This window comes from Rhinatrema bivittatum, chromosome 1 (genome assembly GCF_901001135.1).
Source record: "Rhinatrema bivittatum chromosome 1, aRhiBiv1.1, whole genome shotgun sequence".
Taxonomy (NCBI): Eukaryota; Metazoa; Chordata; class Amphibia; order Gymnophiona; family Rhinatrematidae; genus Rhinatrema; species Rhinatrema bivittatum.
In genome coordinates, this window is record NC_042615.1 from 565,126,375 (window position 1) to 565,150,641 (window position 24,267).

The 24,267-nt window shown below is 47.7% G+C and overlaps 1 protein-coding gene across 5 annotated transcripts in view; it reads right to left on the reverse strand.

The window, feature by feature from the left end:
• NAA35 (N(alpha)-acetyltransferase 35, NatC auxiliary subunit) overlaps positions 1-24,267 on the reverse strand; it is a 257,112-nt gene that overhangs the window by 228,123 nt on the left and 4,722 nt on the right. For all 5 annotated transcript variants that reach the window (XR_003858821.1, XM_029617219.1, XM_029617227.1 and 2 more), the window contains one exon: positions 8,309-8,342. Coding sequence is in view for 1 of the 5 variants with exons in the window: in XM_029617219.1 (XP_029473079.1) it covers positions 8,309-8,342 (34 nt within the window). In the remaining 4 variants the exon portion in view is untranslated. The remainder of the gene's footprint in view (positions 1-8,308; positions 8,343-24,267) is intronic.

A 24,267-nucleotide genomic window follows, 5' to 3' on the forward strand; every position in this document is an offset into this window, starting at 1 on the left:
GTTTGCTTCGTCCGCACTGTGTTTAAAGGGTGTACCCCGCTTCGAGCCCGTCTCATGCTCTTTAGATACACCGTGCTTCAAATCTGCGTTGTGTGCCCTAGATACGTCATGCTTCGAACCTGCGTCATATGGCTTGGATGCGCCGTGCGTCAAATCCGCGCTGTGCGCCGTGGATGCAGTGTGGCTTGGATGTGCTGTGCATCGAACGTGCACCATAGAAGAGTCTTGCGTCTTGGAAGCACCATGCGCCCGTTGCTTTGGCGCCGAATGGAGGGGTTCTTTAGGCTTTGAAGGCCTGACACCCTTCGATGCATCTCCTTTCCCCTGCGACGCACCCTCAGATATTGGAGCCCCGACTTGGGTTAAGGGTAGGCTCGGCTTCTGGAATCCCGATGGGAGATTACGGCGCACTTCAGAGGAGTCTACAGACGAAGCCCGTTTTCTATGGGCCTTACCCGATTTCGCCGGTCCCGGCAAAGAATGGACGGAGGTCGGTGGAGCATAGGGGCCTGTCCGTAGGCGCTCTATCTTCACTGCCCTATGCCGCTGGGCCCGGGGAGACATGCGGCCGCAGTCTCTACACGATGGCTGGTCATGGTCCGGGCCTAAGGATAGGTAGCAATAATTATGTCCATCTGTTAAGGACATAATTTTGCCACATTGGCAATATTTGAATCCCAATGGCTTCGGAGCCATCTGAGATTCGATCCGGTGGAAAAAAATCACGAGAAAAAAAAACGATGAAAAAATCTTCCCTGAGGAAAAAATTGTGAGGAGAAAAACCCCGCATGCGATCGGATCGCGGAAAAAAAAGAAACTGAAGAGGAGAAGGAACCGCGCGGGAACACCACCGCACAGCGTCAAAGCTCTGTTACTAGCTGAGGAGACTCCGCCTACTTCGGGTCGCGATGCTTCCCAGACAGCATGGCTAATTCAGCCCTGTAATTGTCGGGAAAAGTCGAAATGCTGAGGAAACAAACCCGGTAGGAAAAACTCCTCCCTAATGAATTCCTCTTCTTCTTTGTCCCTTTTTTTTCATACATATAAAGTAAAAACTTTTACCTGAGCTCAGTCCTCCCTAGCTGAGAGCAGGAATGGGTTCTGGCTATGGGGGGAGAGGGCGAAAGCCTTCACTGCCGAGCCTCTCTCAGCCTGCAACCGCATTTTTTTTTTTTTTTTTTTTAATTTCAGGAAATCCCCAGTAGGGGATTGCCTGCTGGAGATGGAGAATACTGGCAGGGTATCAGGGCGGGACTATATTCCATGATGTCAGCTTTTGCCCATCTCCATCTGCTACCAGAGGTGCATAATCCACTGGGGAGGTACTGGCCTGCCTGAATGCAGAGGAATATTTTATTTTCACAACAAATATAAACCAGTGCAGATAGTTTCTTTTTCACAGCTCTATGTAACATTCCCATGCACAACTTTAACCTCATTTACCAGCTAAGGGCATGATTGTGAAGTGTGTTTTCTTCACCATTTATATTAGTAGCAATTTATTTTAAAAAGTCAATAAATGCACCTGAACATGAATAGTTTAAGGCACAGAATTTTTAAACAATTGTAGAGTCCCAATACACACTATGAATTCATGTTGCTATAACATACAATATATCCCTTGTGCTAAGGATGAATACTACTAGGACACCAGCAGTATGTTTGCTGGGGAGGAGAAGGGGAATAGGAGAAAGAATTCATTACTTTTAAAGTCAAAGTGTCCAATTCATACATTTTTAGGTAGTCACACACATCAGTGCTTTGTGTGGGGACAACCTCCAATGTTGCCAATCCAATAGGCTGACTATGGCATGTAAATAAAAGCTCTATGCAACTGATAGAGAACTGCTTAATACGTCCAATTAGGATATGCTGTTTTGAAGAGCACTGAAACCAGTGGGAATGTATGTGCAGTACTAAGCATGGCAATAACAATGCAAAGCATATATGAGATTATTATAAATAGGATAGTCATGGGGCAGTGATAGGACAAACCCAAATGCCATTTGTATGTTCCTAAAGTTATATGCATCAAAATCCATGAATTGCTCTTAGCCTATCTGAAGGTCCAAAATTCATTCTGTTGCTGCATTTTGTTTAAAATAAGATGGTTAAAAAAAAAGGCCTTGTTATGGAAAACTTAAATAAGGAATGGAGAAATTACTTACCTGATAATTTTGTTTCCTTAGTGTAGACAGATGGACTCAGACCAGTGGGTTATGTGATCCTCTGCTAACAGATGGGAGACTGAGTCAGATTTCAAAGGTAATGTCACCCTAGGTATATATACCCCTGCACTGACCTCACTTCCTCAGTATCCTCCTCGAAAAGCCATTGTGGATATATATTTTGTATAACTTGATTAAACTTGGTTAACTGATTCAACTGATTTCAAAAACTGGAGTCTGCCAGTGCATTCAACTAAATCAACACCGACACCAGACTAACTGTGGGTGTCTTGAACTAAGGGTAGGCAACGACTTACCGGTATTTGTTTAGTCTCGAGGTTCGCTTTCCCAGGTCCTCCTTCTCTGGGGGCAGCCGTGGGCGGGATGCTGAGTCCATCTGTCTACACTAAGGAAAACGAAATTATCAGGTAAGTAATTTCTCCATTTCCTAGGGTGTAGCCAGATGGACTCAGACCAGTGGGATGTACAAAAGCTACTCCCGGACAGGGCGGGAGGCTGCCCATGGCCCACTTAGTACTGCCCTTGCGAAGGCGGTGTCTTCTCAGGCCTGAACATCCAGGCAGTAGAACCTGGAGAAGGTGTGTAAGGAGGGCCACGTCGCTGCCCGACAGATCTCGGCAGGTGATAGCAGCTTGGTTTCTGCCCAAGATACTGTTTGGGCCCTAGTAGAATGAGCCTTAACCTGCAGTGGTAAGGGCTTCCCTGCCTCTATGTAGGCTGCCTTGATTACTTCCTTGATCCAGCGGGCTATGGATGTCCGCAAGGCCGCTTCTCCTTGTTTCTTCCCGCTATGAAGGCCGAACAAGTGATCCGTGTTTTTGCATTGGTTCCGATCTTTCCAGGTATCGCACCAGGAGTCTACCGACATTTAGGTGGCAAAGAAGGCATGAGTCTTCAGAGTCCTTATGTTCATCAGGGGGTGGTAGGGAGATGGCCTGGTTCAGATGAAACTCGGAAACCACTTTCGGTAGGAAGGAGGGAACGGTGCACAGCTGTATGGTTCCAGGAGTGAACCCAAGGAACGGTTCCCGGCAGGATTGTGCCTGTAGTTCGGAGATACGACAAGCTGAACATATTGCCACCAAGAATACTGTCTTCAATGTTAACAGGCGTAGTGACAGACCACGTGTTGGTCTGAAACAAGCCCCCGCTAGGAAGTCTAATACCAGATTGAGGTTGCATAGGGGCACCGGCTACTTTAGGGGTGGTTTAAGTTGCTTAACCCCTTTTAGGAAACGGGTCAAATCCGGATGAGCTGCTAGATGGATACTGTTCACTTCGACTCTGAAGCAGGAGAGGGTGGCTACTTGGACCTTGAGTGAATTGAGAGACAGCCCTTCATCATACCATCCTGTAGGAACTCCAGGATCAAGGGGATTTTGGCTATCCGTGGGAGAGTCCCGCAGTCCTCGTACCAGGCTTCGAATATTCTCCAGATCCATATGTATGTCAGGGATGTGGAGAACTTGCGCGCTTGGAGCTCGGTGTCAATCACGGGTTTCGAGTAACCACGCTTCTTCAGGTGAGTCCTCTCAAGGGCCAAACCGTAAGAGAGAATCGAGATGGATCTTCGTGAAGAAATAGGCCCTGCTGGAGAAGGTCCCTGTGTGGAAGTAGGCACAGAGGGCTCCCCACAAGGAGTCTTTGCATATCTGCATACCATGGGCACCTTGGCCAATCCAGGGCTACTAATAGAACTAGTCCCTGGTGGTGTTCTATCTTGCAGATGACCTTGCCCAGTAGTGGCCATAGGGGGGGAAGGCATACAGTAAGACTTCCTCTGGCCAGGTCTGGACGAGGGCGTAGATCCCTTGGGAGTGTGGCTCCCATCTGCGGCTGAAGAACCTGGGGACTTGGGCACTGAGATAGGTGATCAGTAGGTCCATGGCTGGTAGGCCCCAGCGATTTACTATCAGTTGGAAGGCTATGGTTGACAGCGTCCATTCCCCGAGTCCAGGCTCTCTCTGCTGAGGAAATCTGCTGAGACGTCTTTACCTGCGATGTGGGAGGTCGAGATCCCTTGTAGGTTTATCTCCGCCATGCAATGAGAGGATCTATCTCCGGGGACACCTGCTGGCTCCTAGTTCCTCCCTGGGGGTTGATGTAGGCCACCGTTGTGGCATTGTCCAACATTACTCAAATTGCTTTGCCTCCGAGTCTGTGGCTGAATCGCAGGCAAGCTAGTCTGACTGCTCGAGCTTCCAGGCAGTTTATGTTCCATCCCGCCTCTTCCTTGCTCCATTGTCCCTGGGCCATCAGTTCCTGACAGTGGGCTACCCACCCTCGCAGGCTCGCATCCGTGGTGAGCAAGATCCAGTTCAGTGGGGATAGGTTTACTCCTCTGCTTAGGTGGTCTTCCTGTAGCCATCACTGAAGCTGAGAACATACCTCTGCTGGTAGTTGGAGGTGAATTGAGTAGTCCTGGGACAGTGGGTCACAGCATGATAGCAAAGACTGCTGGAGCAGTCGCCTGTGGGCCCTTGCCCATGGAACGACTTCCAGGGTTGATGCCATAACACCTAGGTCTTGAAGATAGTCCCATACTCTGGGGCGCGCATTGGTCATCAATCATCGTAACTGTTCCATCAGCTTCCTTCTCCTCAGGGGAGGAAGAAACACTTTGTTCTGTATGGTGTCGAAATGGGACCCCAGGTACTCTAGAGACTGGGAGGGCTGCAGACTGCTCTTGCCCGTGTTCACAACCCAACCAAGCTCCTGCAGTAGGTTTTTGACTTTGCTGGTCACTTGCCGGCTCTCTTCTGAAGACTTTGCCCTGATCAGCTAGTCATCCAGTTAAGGGTGTACCAAGATCCCTTCCTTCCTTAGTGTTGCCGCCACGACTACCATCATTTTGGAGAATGTTATGGGGGCAGTTGCTAGGCCGAAGGGTAGCACTTGGAACTGGTAATGGTGACTCAGTATCGCAAAGCGTACAAAACGCTGGTGCTCTTGATAGACTGGAATGTGAAGGTAGGCTTCGGAGAGGTCCAGGGAGGTCAGGGGTCAGGAGCGAAGGATCTCCATGCGGAAGTGTAGTATCCGCAGATGATGGTTGACATTCTTTAGGTCCAAGATGGGCCGGAATGATCCTTCCTTCTTGGGAACGATAAAATAGATGGAATAGCACCCCGTATTTTGTTGGGGCATAGGAACCGGAGTTATTGCCTTCAGATTAAGTAATCTTGTCAGAGTGGCTTCCACTGCCAGTCTCTTGGTATGGGAGTGGCAGGGTGACATCATAAATTTGTCCCAAGGGATGCTGCGAATCTCCAGAGAGTAACCTTCTCGAATGATGTTTAGCACCCATTTGTCCGATGTGATCTTGACCCATCTTTGGTAAAAGAGGGAAACTCGACCTCCTATTTCCTCTTCCCATGGATGGATCGGCCCCTTCTCATTGGGAATCACGGCTGGATCCTGCCCCCCCCCCCCGGCCTGTTCCTCTCTTGGTCTGCCGGTTCTGAAAGGATTGGGACCTTCCGGAAGGATGGGGTGCTTGGAACTGTGAGTTCCTGTAGGGTCTAAAGCATTGAGAGCCTGTCTTCCGGTAGCTGAGGCAATGGGGATTCGCCCCACTTGCTGGCTAACTTTTCCAATTCGCCTCTGAATAGGAGAGATCCTTTAAAGGGCATTCTTGTGAAATTTGCTTTAAAGATTGTGTCAGCAGTCCAATTCCGCAGCCACAGCTGTCTTCTGGCTGTGATACGCACCAGGTCTGAGCTTGCATCCGTCAGGAAGGCTGCTGCAGGTTCCATCATCTCGCCAGTATACGTTCTGGAGTTATTTGCCTCTCTCTCGAGGAGCAAGCATCAGGAAGCAATCTGCAGTGTCATTGCTGTTGCATCGAAGACCTGCCTAAGAATGGACGCCAGTCTTCTGTCCTGGATGTCCTTCAATGCAGCCCATCCCTCAATGGAAATGGTTGTGCACTTTGAGACAGCACAGACCATGGCATCGACTTTTGGAAAGCGCAGGCATTCCTTGGCCGCTGGTTCCAGAGGGTATAAGGCTTCCAAGGCCCGACCTCCTTTAAAGCTGGCCTCTGGGGCATTCCACTCCAGGTTGAACAGATCCTGGATTACTTCCATCATCGGGAAGTAGCAAGAGGCTTTACGAAGGGACACCAGAATGGGGTTCTTCTTTGGTTCTGCCATGGGATCCGTGCCTGGAATATCCAGAGTCTTCAGAGTCTGGGGAAACAAGGGCTGGTAATTCATCCTTATGGAAGAAATGAAGCATGATTCGTTATGGTTCCAGGCCTGGAGGGATTTCTCCTTCTTCCAGGCAGACGTCATTATCATCGGAGGTATCCGGGTCCCTGTCCAGGAGACTCTTAGTTAGGCGAGGCATTCGAGTAAGGCCGGGAGGATTTTGTGCTTCCAGCAGGGGTTGAGCCTGTGTTGCAGCCAGGGCTGATTGCGCCTGTACAAAGGCTTGCAGCCCTTGGAAAAATTCTAACCAAGAGAAGGTCCCTGGGTCCGTGTTAATCCCAGGGGGAGTTGGAGTAGGGGCCCCTGAGGTGCCCTCCTGTGGAGAAGTCATCTCGGAGTTGCATAGTTCCAGGGAGCTATTGTATATAGTAGCTCCAGACCCGTCCTCAGATAGCGAAGGACCAGGTTTTGGTCCCCCCTGGGCTTCTTCACAAAGCTGACAAGCAGGACTCCAGTTCAGGTTGCGCGGCTCTTATGTGGCAGGTTGTGTAAAGAGAGTGCCTTCTGGCCTTCTTGGACGCCGGAGCCATTGAATCTATGTCTAGGCACACAAGTAATTAGCTTCACTTTGCGTGAGTATTGTGAGCGGCCGTAGTTATGCGCATGGTGTAATTATGCGCACAGAGTGCGCTCGGCTCAAAGTCATGCGCGACTGTATGGGATGCGCACAAGTTTTGTGCATCGGCCGCCGGATTGCCCTGCGCGTACCGCCGACGAGAAGGGAAGATGGCGCCCCCCCCCCAGAGGGTCTCCACGTGTGTGGACCCTTGCACCGGATCGGGGCCTAGCCCAACCAAGGCTGCTCAACCCGATCGGTGCTCCCTTTTAACTCGCTGGAAGAAGTGTTGGTATGGCAATCCGAGTTCTGGAGACCGGAGACCTGGATTTAAAGTTTCCTTCTTACCTGGTCTCGGTGCATACCGCTTGTGGTCGGTCGGTCTCCAGATACCGGGGGAGAGGGTTTTACTTTCACCGCCGCACTCGGATGTGCACCCGCTGCCTTTCAGCCACTCTGGGGGCTAAGTCCACGACTGGAACTGGCTGCTGGACCAAGGCACACCTCTGAGGGATATCTGAGATCACCTCAGGAATTCTCAACTGGGAGAGGGACCCTTAGGTATCACCGCAGGAGAGCAGGGCTCTATCTTCTTAAGGTAAATTTATCTTCTTGTAATTTTCCTAACACTGTGCTAGTGTGTGGGATAGTGTCCGCATCTGCTAGGAGACGAAGAGAAATTGGGGAAGTGAGGTCAGTGCAGGGGTATATCTAGTAGGGTGACGTTAGCTTTGAAATCTGACTCCGTCTCCCATCTGCTAGCAGAGGAGCACATAACCCACTGGTCTGAGTCCATCTGGCTACATGCTAGGAAATTACAGAACAAAAAATTTAAAAAATTATTTATTCCTGTCCATTTTAGATATGTACACAGTACACTAAATATTTAAGACGAAAAAAGACAGCATTTTTCACCATGAAGAATGTAAAAAGCATTTTCCCCACATTGGTCTGCCATCTGAAAATTGGCCATCCTCAATGTGGCGGAAACTCTGCACATTTTGCCAGGTGTTTGTGTTAACTGCACTGAGCAGGAGCATTCCCGGGAGCGCTTAGGATGAGGGCAGGAAAGCAGGCACACAGATAACATTTTCTAAATCTATACACGGACTTTTCAGCAAACATCTCCCTGCACCAAAGGCAGCTTCAAGCGACCCTCTGCATGTTCTAGCTGCAGTGATTTTCAAAGCACAAGCCCTTGAATAGTTTCCCTTCCCAAACCAGTACAAAGACTGTGGGCAAAACTTACATGTGGACATTGCACCCATCTGGGCAGTTGGAGAATTGCCCCCTGAATGACCTGCACTGTCAAACACTAACCAGAAAAGTGAGGCTTAAAAGATCATACTCACAACTTGTCATGAAGAAGTTCTCCCAAGTTCAGTTCTAAAAACAAAAGGAAAGAACGCAGTTACTACTTCTCCTAGTTTCACAATTTGATGGGTTTAAATCTAAGGATTCTAAGCTACTGCAATCCACATGCCATTGCTAAACTGCCAAAAACAAAAATAGACAAGCATCCATTCCTTGGGTCTTAGTTTACATATTATAGTTTCAGGAATTACTGTCACCACTAAAACACAGAAAGCAGAAAAAAATGGTGTGAAAAGCAAAGAATCTGGTCTATTTCAGGTAAGGAGTATTTTTGTGACTTGTGCTGCAAAGAAGGCATCTGAATAGGATCTTACTGACTGGTCTTATAACTTGGTCTTGTTAACCAGAAAAAATACTGCTATGCTCTAGCCCAGAGCTTTCCAAACTGTGTGTCGGGACATGTTAGTGTGTCGCCTGCAGTGTGCAGGTGTGTCGCGCAAGCCCGGTCAACTCTGATGCGAGTTTGGGCTTTTTTTTCCTAGAGATTCACTTTTATTTTTCAGTTTATGGGTTGCTTATTATTGGGTGATTTTTGCTGTCAATCGCGTTTTTTGGGGGGGCTTGGTGGGTGGAACGAGCCCAGCCATCCTTGCATTGGCTGCTGCTGCCGATGAGGCCTGGCCATGAGGAGTACTGACTGCAAGCAGCAGTGTCTGGTGATCATGGAAGGGAGTGAAGCACTTAACTGGTAACAATCAAAAAGACGAGGTACATGAGTGTGGGGGCCAGACATGTGCTGGGGGGAGAGAGATGAGTGAGTGGGGGGCAAACGTGCTGGGGGGACAGACATGTGCTTGAGGGGGAGAGATATGAGTGTGTGGGGGCCAGACATGTGCTGGGGGGAGGAGAGAGATGAGTGTGTGGGGGACAGACAATTTGTTTTATTATTGTTTCTCATAAATTATAACAATAACATGAATCTTGGAATATATATTTTTAATATAAATTTAAGGTTTTCATGAGATAGGTTGTGTCGTGAAACATTTTATTTATGTATATATTTAAGGAAACATACATAAATTGTCGAAATATGTTTCGTTCGTTTAACCTTTAACCTCTGGTTTACTAGTAGACTGAATTACCGTGTCGTGAAATTATGTTTGTCTAAAAAGTGTGTCACCAACATGAAAAGTTTGGAAAGCTCTGCTCTAGCCCCTTGGCAAAGCTCTCCCACTACAACATGGTACCACTGTCCCGGGAACCAATTGCCCACTGAGAAGTACATTATAATGATTGTTAAAACTAAACACAAAACAGAAGAAACAATAAAAGCAACTTTGCTTACCATAAATGGTGTTCTCCATAGATAGGAGGTTTAGCCATGCTGTCTGGGACATCTCTCCAGAGCGGCCAAGGTGGAGCTTCTTAAACATGACAGAGCTTTGCTCTGTGTGCGGTTGCGCGTCCTTTCTCGTGTGACTCCATCTTTCTCCTCAGTCTATGACAAAGCATCTTTGCAAAGCATGAATCAGGAGACTGTCCGGAGAGGTGGGCAGGTCAGCATGGCTAATTCATCCTACTATCTATGGAAACCACCGAAGCTGCCATCACCATCACCTGACGCCTTTGGCAAAGTAGGCACGGTCACCAATCTTTTATGATAGCAGAAGTAAATGCACTGTGAAATCCAATTCAACAGAGTCCGTTTGGAAACCGGGAGACCCGAGGCATTCAGGTTAAAGGAAATAAATAGCCGAGAAGCTCTGTTTTCTGAATGCGTTCTACGCTTATAGTATGCAAAGGCTCACTTGCAATTCAGTGTGTGGAGCCGTTGCTCACCGGCATTATTGTGTGGCTTCGGGAAGAAGGTTGGCAATATGATGGTTTGATTAATGTGGAAAGCTGAAACCACCTTGGGTAATAATGAGGGGTAGATTTGTAAAGTCACTTTGTCGTGGTGAAATTGCAGGTAAGGGGTGCCTGTAACTCGCTGACTCTTCTTGCCGAGGTTAAGGCTACCAAGAACAATACCTTCCATGTGAGAAATCTCATATGGCTGTCTTCCAGTGCTTCGAAGCGGGGAAGCATAAGCTGCTACAGTACTGGGTTAAGGTCCCATGGCACCAATGGTTTCAGCATCAGCGGTTTTAAATGCAAATATCCCCTTCATGAACCAGGAGACTAGTGGGTGGTTGGACACCGGTAGGCCATTGCAAGCATGATGATAGGCCGCGATGGCACTTACGTGGACCCTCACCGAAGCAGTCACCAGTCCCACTAGATATAGGGAATGGAGATATTCTAGCAACAACTCCCGGGCGCAAGAGAAGGAATCTATGTCCCTGCTGTTACACCAGGCCGAATATTGGTGCCACTTGTCCTGATAATTTTTCCTGGTAGAAGATTTCCTGGATGACACTAAGACTTCCTGGATCTCAATTGGCAAGTGTAAGTGGTTTAATACTGTTCTTTCAAACTCCATGTAATGAGATGAAGCGAGGAATGCATGGGGGTGAAACAGTGTGCCATTGTCCTGCGTCAGGAGATCCACTCTGTGGCCCAGGGAATAGAGGGCGATATAAAGTCGCACTAGGTAGACGTACCACGGTTGCCTGGGCCAAGCTGGAGCTATGATAACGAGGTCTGCACGGTCTGCAATGTCCGCAATACACTTCTGCACCTGGATTGGCCACTGTTGGAAACAGGATGCTGGGCTTGATGGACCCTTGGTGTAACCCAGTATGGCATTTTCTTATGTTCTTATTCTCGATATGAATGGGATTGGGGGTTAAGCGTAGAGGAGCCCCTCTGCCCATGCCATGAGCAACACATCCTGAGCAAGTCGCTTCCTGCTGGGATAGATGGAGCAGAATTTCTCCACCTTCCTGTTGCATTCCTTGAAAAAAAAGGTCCATGCATGGAAGGCCCCACGTCACAAACAGCTCGTCCGCCACGTCCTGGTGAAGTTCCCATTCATGCAGATGGAATATCCTGCTTAGCCTGACGGCGGTGGTGTTTTTCACCCCCGGCAGATAGGTCACTTGGAGGGTGATGGAGTGCTCCTCCGCCCATTCTAGGATGCAGACCTCTTCCCTGATCAATGTCCAGGAACCGAACCCTCCTTCCTTGTTTATATAGAACATAGCAAACTGATTGTCTGTGTGGAACATGACGGTCCGCCCCACAGGAACTTCTCGAACGTGCATACGGTGTTCCCTATTGCCCAGAGCTCCAAGAGGTTTATCTGCTGGCCTTACCCCCAGCTTGACCAGAATCCCTGCATCTGTACCTGTTCCAGATGGGCACCCCACCCCTTGTTTGAGGCGTCCATGGAAAGGACCACTTGATGAGCCGAGGGGTAAAACGGTGCTCCGCTGGCTAGAACTGTGGGGCACAACCACCACTCCAATTCTCTTCATAACTGGGGTCAGACTTACTCATTTGGACAGCACCTTCAACCCCCACTGCAGGCGTCATATGTGCAAGCAGGTGCGTGGCACTACATGGATGGCTACTCCCATGTGGCCCAGCAGGGTGAGGATCTGACGGGCTGAGTTGTGAGTACAGTCCTTTAGTTGGATGGCCAGGGTGTGCAGATTATGAGCTCTGGCCACCAGCAGGAACACCCTTCCTAGCACTGTACTTATTCGTGCTCCAATGAACTGCAGATTCTATGTGGTTTGAGACTAGATTTTTGTAGTTGATAATTAAACATAGGACCTTCAGGCAATGGATCGTTGTTTCCAAGCCAGTCTGCAGAGCTGCTGGTTGCAGTGCCATTATCAATCGTCCAGATAGGGAAATACTGGATTTCCTTCTTTCTGAGGTGGGCCACTTCTATCACTAAACACTTTGTGAAGACCCTTGGAGCAGACAATAGGCCAAAGAGTAGAACATTTGTACTGATAATGGTGCCTGTTGACTTAGAAACAAAGGTAGCGCCAGAATGAGTGGTGCATCGGGATGTGTATGTTCTGCTCTTAACTGAGCCATAGTTTCCCGCAACTTGTCACCAAACAGGTTATCCGTGAGACACAGAAGATCAGCCAATTTTTCATGAACGTGCTCCCAAATGGTGCAAGCTCGCAGCCACGCCATCCTTCAGGTGGCTATGACCCCTGCTGTAGTCCAGGTGGACGTCTCGAAGGCTTCATATATGGTTCTCAAAGGGTGTCTCAGCCCCTCTTCCAGGTCATGAAATTGCTGCGGTGGAGCCGCATCCAGCGAAGCAGCTGCAAAGTGGGGCTTCAAAGATTGCAGACACGCATATAGGTATTGCCTAATGTAGAACTGATGCTGTTGAATTTTTGCATTCAGCATGCCTGCTTGGAATGCTCTCTTGCCAAAGTCATCTAAATATTTGCAGTTGCAGCCCGGAGGGGTATTTGAATGGAGACAGGACTTCTTGCCTCGTTTTATGGCCGATTTGACCACCACCGAGGCGTGAGGGGTTGGAGTATGCTGTAGTACAGTGACTGGCACATTCTAAATTTTAGGTCAGTTTTCTGTGAGGTCGCTTGCCCAGAAAAGGGGGACTCCCATGCCTTTGTCATTACCAAGTCCAGAACCACGAGGGATAGCAAAGCGGTAGGCTCAGCCGGAGTTTCAAAAAGCTTCAGGATTCCCAATACTTCAGCCTGAGGGGTCCAGCACCTTCTTTGTTTCGATGTTAAGTCACTTTTTCCACAAACTTAGAATAGCAAAGGTCCTCCGGAGGTGAAGATGGATCAGGCTGCTCCTCTGGCAGGTCAGATGGGTATCCCATCAAGGAACCCAATGAAGTAGGTGGTGAAATTTGCAGAGAGATGTCCAGCTGTGGAGAGGACTGAGGGGGCGGGCTGCAAGGTCGAGGCTCCGAGCTGCTGTCTCCTCGTTGTGGGGAAGGTGGCTCCATTTGGGGCAAGGCCACGCATGTGGGTAAGGTTAGACAGGCTACCCCCTTGATGCTCAACAGAGGTGAAGAACTCTGACAGAATCCGGGAAATCTGTGACACTGCCTATGAGGCTAGGACTCTTCAACTTTGGTGGGGAGCTGGGGGCAAGGCTGTGAACAAGATGTCCGAGTCAGGACCTCTGGATTGGAGCTGCGACCGCTCCATCTTGGAAGACTTCCTATGTAATTTCCGGAGGAGCTCCTGCAGCTGTGGCGGAGACCTCTTCCTCTTGGATACAGAGGACAGATCTGAATAGACCCGCCTCAAAGACTCTGAGAAACCAATGGACATGTACACAGAGGTAAGTTAAACATCAGAAAACCCCAGCTCAACCAATTCTTCTGGGAAAAAACCACCTGGGGGTCTGTGACCTGACGAGGCATCTTGGGAGGCTGCTCGGTCAAGGAATTCAAGTCCGGACATTCCTGGTGCGACTTTGCCGCTTTTTTGCGTCATGGACTTCGATGCTACTCATCCCTTCGTCAACACTTGTGTCGAGGGACCTTCCTACGTCAAACCGGATAACACAAGGCGATGGTGCGTTAGTGTGCCAGGCTGCAATGCCTACTTGCGTAGGGGCTTCAGCTTCGATGTGTGCATCGATGGCGAACCTCGTGCATGGTGCCTCGGTTTGTGCGTCTCATCAGCAGGAAATGGCGTCTTCACCGGCTACATCAAGGCCTCGACGCTGGATGCCACAGGATTTCTTGGCAGCGCATCTCCTGATGCTCTGCGTATCTGCAGGTTGAGGGGGCACAGAGGCACGGTGGGGGGCTAACCCACCTGTCCAGGCTGCTTATCCAGCGGTCCCAAGAAGGAGGCCCTCTTAAATTTTTCAAGCCAATCTGAGCAGAGCCCAGACGAAGAATGGGCCAACAGGCGCTTTGATGAGGGAGCATAGGACCCAGAGTCCTCCTCTCTTAGCTAAACTATTTTGGCATCACGTTGGCGCTGGGCCTGGGGGGACTTATGGCTGTAGACTCTGCAGGAGGCCTGATCGTGCTCCGGGCCCAGGCATATGTAACAGTAATTATGTTCGTCCGTGACGGACATGATTTTCCCGCACCGGAAGAACTTAAAACCAGGCCATCTGGGAGGCATTTTGAAACGTTTGAAGCGAGAACAGTCACTCCCAAAAAAAAAGTCTCTGTGAGGAGAAAAAGTTCCACGTGCAATGGAGAAAATCCACATGCAATGCAGAAAATAAAAACTGAGGAGAAAGATGGAGCTGCGTGGGAAAGGACACGCAGCCACACATAAAGCAAAGTTCTGCATCTTTAAGAAGCTCTGCCTCGGAGGGATGTCCCAGACTGGCTAATTCTGCCTGCATATCTGTGGGAAAATTCCCACACATCTCATAATTTGATTTGAGTCCTTGATAATTTTTCTTAATAATACAAAAAAAAACAAACCAAAAACATACTACTGCCAAGTAAAGACTAAGAATTAAAATCACTAAGCAACATTGTCATTCCAGTTTTTAATGAGGGTTTCCATCACCATACGAGAAAAAGCACTTCTGAAGTCCCTGGGGTCCATTTTCAGCTGTTGGGAGGCTGGAACGTTAACCAGATATGCTTATTCAGCCAACTTAACTGGATATTCAGTTGTGCAGGTATGCCACTGAATATACCCAGCTATTTTAAATGTTAGCCGGTCATGTGATGCAGTGGCAGTGAGCAGATGTGCTAACTGGAGCTCCGGAAGTCCTCTCAATAACGTTCTCTATCTGTGTGTTCTTTGCTTTTATAAAACCTTCGCGGAGGTAAGACGACCTCTTATGTCAATTACAAAATTCATGCAACGTTCACCGATGCCTATGCCAGCAAAACTAACAGAAAAAGAGAAAGGAAAGACATGTGCCGAACAATTTGGTTGCTGATCCATCTGCAGGCCATAAGAAAAGTGTAGCTGATATGTCGGTCTCTGATATTGTGATGGCAGCGACCAAAAGCAAATTTGATATTATATTAGAACAAATTGTGGATCTTTCCCTGACCTCGGGCCTCGCATGGACACGATAGAAGGCCGCTTAGCAGTTGTTGAAGGCGATATGCTTGCAGCGACAGGGCAAGTACACAAATTAGTTGCTCAAATAGCTACACTAGAAGACAAAGAAGATGACCCAGAAAATAGGTCGAGGAGAAACAACTGGAGAAATTAGTTTCCTGATAATTTTGTTTTCCTTAGTGTAGACCAGTAGTGATGTCACAATATATATATATATATAAACCTGCAGTAATCCCAACCTGCTAGTATTCTATTCAAAAGCAACTGTGGACAGACTAGCAAACAATTTGATTAAAAACATGATTAAGAACAGATAACCAGAACTTTACTCAATCAACCATAAATACTGAACTCACATAAGTTTCTAGGCACTCCAAGCTAGGGACTGGACGAACACTTACCAGTAATCCCTTGGGACCCAGAGCCCTATTGACACGCTCATGCAGCAGTTGAGTGCGGGAAGCTGAGTCCATCTGTCTACACTAAGGAAAACAAAATTATCAGGTAAGTAATTTCTCCATTTCCTAGCATGTAAACAGATGGACTCAGGACCAATGGAATGTACCAAAGCAATTCCCCAAAAGGGAGGGAGGCTGTCCGCGGTCTAGTCAACACCACATGTGCAAAGGCTGCATCCTCCCAGGCCTACACATCCAGACGATAAAACCTGGAAAAAGTGTTTAAGGAGGACCACATCGCAGCTCAGCAGATATTGACGGGAGACAACAGACTAACCTCTGCCCATGACACTACCTGATCCCTAGTGGAATGAGCCCTAACCCAAGCAGGCAACTGCTTTCCAGCATCCACATAAGCGGCCATGACCACCTCCTTAATCCAACAAGCTATAGTAGCCCACAAAGCCAGAGCACTCTGCTTACTCCTGACATGGATAACAAACCGGTGATTCGTCTTTTGAAAAGACTCCGAGACATCCAGATACCGCACGACAAGACACTTAACATACATGGAGGGCAAAAGGAGAAACTTTTCCATATCCCTGACCTAATCCAGGGATGGCAAGGAGATGGACTGATTCAAATGAAAGTCCGAGACTACCTTGGGCAAGAAGGATGGAACAGTACGCAGCTGCAATGGCCCCGAAGTGACCCGAAGGAATGGCTCCCAGCAAGACAAGGCCTGCAGCTCAGAAATCCGATGCGCAGAAGATATAGCAACCAGGAACACAGTCTTCAAAGTCAACAACCATATGGAAAGGAAAGAAAGTGGTCGGAACATAGGGCCCGCCAAAGAGTCCAGCACAAAATTAAGACTCCACAATGGAACTAGTAACCTCAAGGGAGGCCTAAGGTGCTTCACTCCCTTCAAAGAAATGGGCCATGTCAGGATGAGACAAGGAAACACCATTCACCAGATCTCAAACAGGCAAGAGCCGCAACCTGCATCTTCAAGAAATTAAGGGCAAAGCCTTTATTCAATCCATCCTGCAAAAAAATCCAGAATGAGAGGGATCTTAACTCAATGAGGAAGAACACCCCGCTACTCACACAAGGCCTCAAAAACTCTCCAAACCCGCACATAAGCCAAGGAAGTGGAGAACTTGCGAGCACGGACTAAAGTGGCAATCACTGCAGAGAAATAATCACGCTTTAACAGGAGAGCCCTCTCAAGGGCCAAACCATAAGACAGATTAGAGTTGGATCCTCGTGAAGAACCATCCCCTGCTGAAGCAGATCCATGTGCGGTGGAAGACGAAGGGGGGCCTCCACCAGGAGATGTTGCAAATCCGCATACCACGGATGCTTGGGCCACTCTGGCACCACCCGGAGTACTAGCCCTTATCGTCTTCGATCTTGCAAATTATCCTGCCCAGCAAGGATCTTGAAGAAAGGCATAAAGCAATCTGTCTTCCAACCAGACCTGTATGAGAGCATATATTCCCAGGCACCACGAATCTCTCCTGCAACTGTAGAAGCGAGGAATCTTCACATTTTGAGAAGTCACCAGCAGGTCTAGGAACGGAAGGCCCAAGCGATCCACAATCAGCTGAAACACCTCGACTGTCAACACCCACTCTCCTGGGTCCAGACTCTCATTGCTGAGAAGTCCGCTCTTATGTTGTCTTTTCCTGCAATATGAGAGGCCGAGATCATCCGCAGATGAACTTCCGCCCATTCCATCAGCTGATCTATTTCCTGCGACACTTGCTGGCTCTTGGTTCTTCCCTGGTGATTGACATAAGGCCACCATCGTTGCATTGTCCGACATTTATTTATTTATTATTTATTTTAAAATGTCTATATACCGCCTTTATAAATATAATCGCTTGATTCCACAGCCTGTGGCTGAACTGCAAGCCTGCTAGCAGTACTGCCCAGGCCTCCAGGCAACTGATGTTCCAGCGGGACTCTTCGGCATTCCAGTGCCCCTGGGCCGTTAACTCCAGATAGTGAGATCCCAACCATGGAGACTTCCATGTCGTGAATACCAACCAGGCCAGAGAAGACAAGGAAACTCCCTTTCTCAGATGATCCTCCTGCAAGCAAAACTGGAGGTGGGAGCAGATTTCTATCACCAAGTGGAGGCAAACCACATAATCCTGAGACTGCGGGTTCCAACGAGATACCAGACTGCGCTGAAGAGGATGCATATGCGCCCTTGCCTATGGCACCACTTCCAGGATAGCTGCCATCAAACAGATTACCTGTAGGGAGGACCACACCTTTGGGCGTATGGTGTTCATCAACTGACGCATTTGAGACATCAACCTCTGGATCCAAACTTCCAGGAGGAAAACTCTGTCCTGTCCCATGTCGAACCAGACCCCCAAATACTCTAGCGACAGGGATGGTTGAAGATTGCTCTTGGTCAGGTTCACCACCCAACTGAGCTCCTGCAATAAGGAGATCACCTTATCTGTCACCAGGCAGCTCTCTTCTTGAGACTTGGCTCAAATCAGCCAGTCATCCACATACAGGTGCACCAGGATTCCTTCTTTTCGCAAGGCCACCACTACCACCATCATAATCTTGGAAAATGTTCTGGGAGCAGTGGCAAGACCAAAAGGCAGCATCCGAAACCGATAATGGCGCCCCAACACCACAAAGCATAGAAAGCTTTGGTGTTCCAATCAGATGGGAATATGAAGGTAAGTCTCTGACAGATCTAAGGTGGTCAGAAATTCCCCCGACTGCACCAGCATTATTACAGAACGTAAGGTCTCCATTCGAAAATGAGTCACCTTCAAGTGACGGTTGACCCTCTTGAGATTCAAGATGTGATGAAAGGAGACCTCCTTCTTGGGCACAACAAAATAAATGGAATATCACCCCATATTTTTTTGAATCATGGGCACCAGAACCACAGCCCTCAGTCCAAGGAGCCTTTGAAGCGTGAACTCCACCTGCCTGCGTCTTCTGCGGGGAGTGGCAAGGGGATACCATGAACACATGCCGAGGAAGACAGCGAAATTCCAGCGCTTACATTTCGTGCATCATCTCCAGGACCCACTGGTCTGACATGATCTTGACCCACCTCAAATAAAATAGAGAGAGACGTCCCCCTATTTCCTGTTCAGGAAGGTGGGTCAGTAAACCTTCATTGGGAAGTTCGGGAAGGTCCGCCACCCGAGCTCGCTCCTCTCTTGGGCTGCCGGGGAGGAAAGGACCGAGACCTACCGAAAGGCAGAATCCACTGAAAGGTCGTCCCTCTGTAGAGATGTTAATGCCTGGAACCCCAGAAATGACCCCTCATACCAAAGGGGTGCTGTAACTGTTTCTTATCCTCCGGCAACCAAGGCACCGGAGACTCACCCCACTTACTGGCCAGTTTCTCCAACTCGCTCCCAAACAAGAGCCAGGCTTAACAAAATCCGAGAAAGACAACTCTCCCTGAGTGTCTGAGCAGCGCTGACACATGTCAGAAGCCAGGTCAGGCTGAGAAGACCTAATATGTCAGGCAACACAAATAGGAAGACACTTAGGCTTCTTGCTTACCGGTGCCATCACTGCGGTAAAAGCATATTGGAATGGCTCGCACTCAAAAATGAAATGCGCCCAAAAAAAAAATTAGCACCTACAAGAAAGCGCAGCAAAGTGCACGCTCAACCTGTATGCCAAGTTAAGCATAAAAAGATTTGTGCGCGTAAAAGCGCACTGAAAAAAACGAGCACACAATGCACGCGCAGAGCCGACACACTGTGCACACTGACGGCCTATAGAGGGCAGAATATGCAGAAGAGCGCGTGAAAATGGCTGCTGTGGCCTACCACATGGCGGGCAAGAAAAAAAGAATAAGTGTGGGACCTAGCCCACTGGGGGCCACTCAATCCGCCAGGCTGCCCAGTTCCCCAACTCCAATGGCAGCAGGAACAAATGTCAGCATGGCACACCTAGAACAGAGACCAGAGGAAGTTTTTCCTTTTTTTTTTTTTTTTTTTTAACTTTTTAAGCTTTACCTGAGCTCAGCGCTAACCGGCTGAGTACAGAGATGGTCTCCGGCTGCCGGGGGAGAGGGCATCTGCCATCACCGCCACACTTGGCATCCTGCACCTGCTGCCTTTCAGCTGAATTAGCAGCTAAGTCCACCCTAGGAATCCCAGCTACCAGACTAAGGCACTCCTCTGAGGGACCATGGAAATCACCTCAGGAATTCTCAACTGGAGTAGGGACCTTTAGGTATCACCGCAGGAGAGCAGGGCTTTCTTTTCCTGAATTTAGAATTTCAAATTTCTCCTTTCAAAAAGCTCAAAGCAATCCCCACAGGGAGATGCACGTCCATCATCTGCTGGAGACAGATAATACTGGCAGGCTGGGGGTCACTCCAGGGTTATATATACTGTGACATCAGCTTACTCCATCTCCATCTGCTGGCAGGGGAGCATAAACTCATTGGTCCCGAGTCATCTGATTACACGCTAGGAAACTCAGATTTGTAGAGTTCGCAGAATCCATTGAGGAGCAGAAGTTGGTGGCAATCCTAACTGATTGGCTGCCAGAAGCTTTAGATCTGCCAGATACCACTATGCCGATTATGATCGAAAGGGCACACAGACTGGGTCCAAACAAGGCGAATGAAAAACCTCTGCGAATAATGATTGCATGAATATTTAATTTTGCTCAGAAGCAACAAATAAAGGCAGGCCTATCGCAAAAAGCAGTCAGTGCAGTAAGGCAATCAATCAATTTGGTCGTCTCTGGTGGCAATGAAAATTATTTTGCCTTGCAATATCCAGCGCAGTTGCACATCTGGCATGATAGAAAATAGTTTTTTGAGAAAGCTGATGCAGCTAAACGATTTGTGGGTTCACTCAACACATGAAGCCGTTGCATCTGGATAACAACTTTATTCTTTTTTTTTTTTTTTTTTTTATTCCAAACCAGCAATTTCAATTTTGAAATTATTAGTTGTGATCTCCAGCCTTACCCAGAGGCTTGTGGATTGGCTTAAGGTTTAATTTCTTTGCATGGATGGTTAACACTGCAGTTTTCTTATCATAGACAAGTCTGTACTGGACTAAGTTTACTGTTTGTTTTACTTCCTGCAGTGTTAGTTCAATTATTTTGCAGAGACAAAACGGTAGTATGACACCCGCTCCAGAAATTGTGACCTTTCTACTCTCTAGCAGGCCGATACAGTAAAGCGCGGCCGCGGTTACCCTGTTTCTAACCCGCTTTGTACCCACAATTTGGCCGCGTAAGTCTAACCTGCGATTCACTATCCGTTTTTACCAATCCTTACTGCTTCTTTAAATCGACGCGTATCCCTTTCCGCCCATGGCATGTATATGATATGTAAACGATCGGATTAGCTATTCCCTCCCATACTTGCGGCCCGATTATCGCCTTTTTAACCAACTGTTTTGCCGCGTGTTTAACCCGCTAATTTACCGCCTACCCTGACCCTGGCGTTAGAGGGATGTGACAGCAATAGGCAGGCTCCGGTCAAATAAGTGGGTGGGTTGGAGCAAGCGAGTAACATGGTGTGGCCTGGTTCTCCTACGCTCTGGCATCGGGGATTGCCAGTCCTCTCTCCCCCCCTCCCGAAGCAAGGCGCAGGGTGAAAATCGACTCGACATGTTATTAAAGCAAATAGAAATTGTAACAAAAGTAAACTTACTGCATGCTTCCAGTAGCCCCAGTCCTCTCTCCCCTCCTCCCGAGGCGCCCACCGCGGCTCCCCTGCCTCCCGGGGGCAGCCAGCAGCGAAAGCGGCTTCCAGCAGCCCCACTGTCGAAGGTGCATGAACGCACGTCCAATTTGGGCACTCAAGGCAGCAAAGGCGCATAAGCGCACGCCGTGACCTCGGACGACCATCCAGGCGCTCAGGTCATTTCAAATTTGAAATGACAGGTACCAGCGCACCCAGGATACTGTATAGGCGCTATATAGCGCTCTATACAGTAAAATGAATTGCGCTTCATGGACGCGCTTTGGACGCGGCTTGCATTTGCATGCAATTTAAATACTGTATCGAGCGGTATGTGATCCGGACTGTGCGTGCGGCAAACAAGGGTGCGCCCGGCACTGCCGCACTCTAACGCATCCTTACTGTATCGGCCTGTAAGTGAAGAGAGCATACCCAAGTTGGTGTTTTGGGAGTTTATGGGATGGGAGATGATACAGATGTAAACTCCATCTTATATTTGTTTTATTGGAATGGGGGATGGGGTTGGTTTCGGGTGGGTAGTTGCCTCGAAATTGCTATGTGGTACAAACATAACTGCTATGTGTTTTTTGTGGGAAGGTAACCCTGCGACAATTTATGTCCCATTGGCTAGATATAACGAGTTTGGCTTTTGCCACTTGGGAGATCATCTATGTTGAAATCATACTTGCTGGAACACAGATCGATAGGTGATAAATTGGACAAGAAGCAATATTTTCAGCAGTAAATATGGCAAGGTTTCTTGCTCACACTACCAATGGAACTACGTGTCAAGATAAGTTAAAAGTTATTCATCCTCTCCCATAGGAACATAATGCTATAATGGGACTCTCATCATTATTATTCTTCTGGTATGTGCAGTATGCTATATTGTGATATATATATATAAAATCCCAAGACAGGAAGGGCAATACTTGACATTTAATTTCAATAACTAACCTGATTGTTTAGAGCACTTATATACTGAATTGGAATTGAAATCCATGTAGCTCAGGGCAGTGGTAAGGGAAGGGTGGGGTTAAGGGAAATGTTTCTTGTATTTTGCAGACATATTACAGCTCTGTTATTGCAATTTTTCCAATTATAATCATAATAAAACTATTATACAAAACAAAAAAAAAGTTAGCCTGGTTAGGTTTATCTGGCCAACTTTAGGATTGCTCTGGCAGTCCTAAAGTTATCCGGCTAACTTAGCCAGATAACGCTACCCTGGCCCAGAATGCCCCCGAACCACCGCTAATATAGCCAGATATGTTTTTAGCCAATTAACAACTTATCCAGCTATGTCAAGGCAGTCATACCAGCAGGATTTTTAAATCCTGCCATTTGTCCAGGTAAGTCCAAACTTAGCTAGACAAACTGCTTTCAGTACTGACCCCTTAAGATTTGTATGCATATTCTCAACCACTGCACAGCATTTTACAGAGATCAAATAGTCTCAGTCATGTTTTTAAAAACCAATCTGTATTACAACATTTCAATTTGGCTATTAGTTCAGAAATTACCTATCAATATACATAAGAAAAAGCCTTTTCAAAATCCAACCCCTCCTCCCCCTCCATGCCCAAGGGTCTTCTTTTGAAGCGGTCTTGGGTCGTTTGTGGCAACAGTTCCTGTTGAGTGCTGTGCAACATTACGTGCCAAATTTTAGGTACCCAGGATTACTCTAGCCCTGCAGGTTGGTGATTCAGCCTCGCTCACCTTTTTAAAATGCTTGAAAGGCAAGCATGCTTCTAAACAGCTCAGTCCAACAAGGTACAAACCAACGCGCTCTAGGGAGTTTCATGGAGTTTCAGAGATGGCGGAATACAACTAAAAGGATTTTCTTCTTTTAATTTTAGAAGAAAGATGTGCATTTTCTAACCTCAGGACATTTCATAGGCATACACCCTACACATGTCCAAGGCCCTAACAGACATGGCCAAAGAATTGCTGTACACCAGACCAGTATAAAGGAAGGATGTGTCCTCCTGCTGGCTCAGTATTAAGAACTTTTGAGAGGTACTTGGAGGCAGAAAAAAAAGGGATGAAGGGCTTGATTAGTTTTTCAATCAAGCGGGGTGGGAGTCATTTGTTTTCTATTAGGCAAGGTTATTTCTTTTGTACTGAACAAGTTAGAAGGGGGATTGTGGGGTGTACAGGGCTCAATTATTTTGGATTGGTTGGGTGGGAGGGGAGTTAGGGATCCATTTGCATTATATTATGCAGGTGAGAGAGGAAACATGGCAAAGGGGTCATTTGGTCTCCATCAGGCAAGCGGGAGGGAGGATGGGGATGTGTGGTCATTTGTTTTGTATCAGATAGGTGAGAAAGGAAGACTGAGGGCTGGAGCTTCATTTGTTTTGTATCTGGGGAATGGATCACCTGTTTTGCATTGCACTGGTAAGAAGGTCCTGTTTTGGATCCATCAGGCAAGGGGGGGAAAGGGAAACTATATAAGGGAACGTGGATATTGGTCATCCATTTTAGATGACAGGGTGAACCAAAAGGGTATATGGCCATTCATTTTAGAGTGGGCAGATGAAAGGGAGCTGGGAACAATTTGTTTTGGGGTTTGTATTTTTTTACTTCTAGGTGTGTCAATGGGAAGGATGAGGACATGGCTTACTTAAGAATAAACTACTAGTATTAGCAGTACTGTATTAGCCCCTTAAAGAAGCTAAATTTAAAGTGCTAAAAAAGTGCTTTAAATTTAGCATCTGCTTTGGGGCCCATTGGACAGTGTATGCTAATGTCTAATGAGTTCAGTAGCAAGCTATGTACCTGTTTAGATATAACTCAGCACATTAATATTAGTTAAAGAGTTCATTCTTTTCAATGCCTTGAGCCACTGTATTTTAAGACACATTTAGCATACCAGTGCCATAATTAATCAGCTTCCTAATTTACAAGCCATTATAACAGAATATCCATTATATACTAGTCTG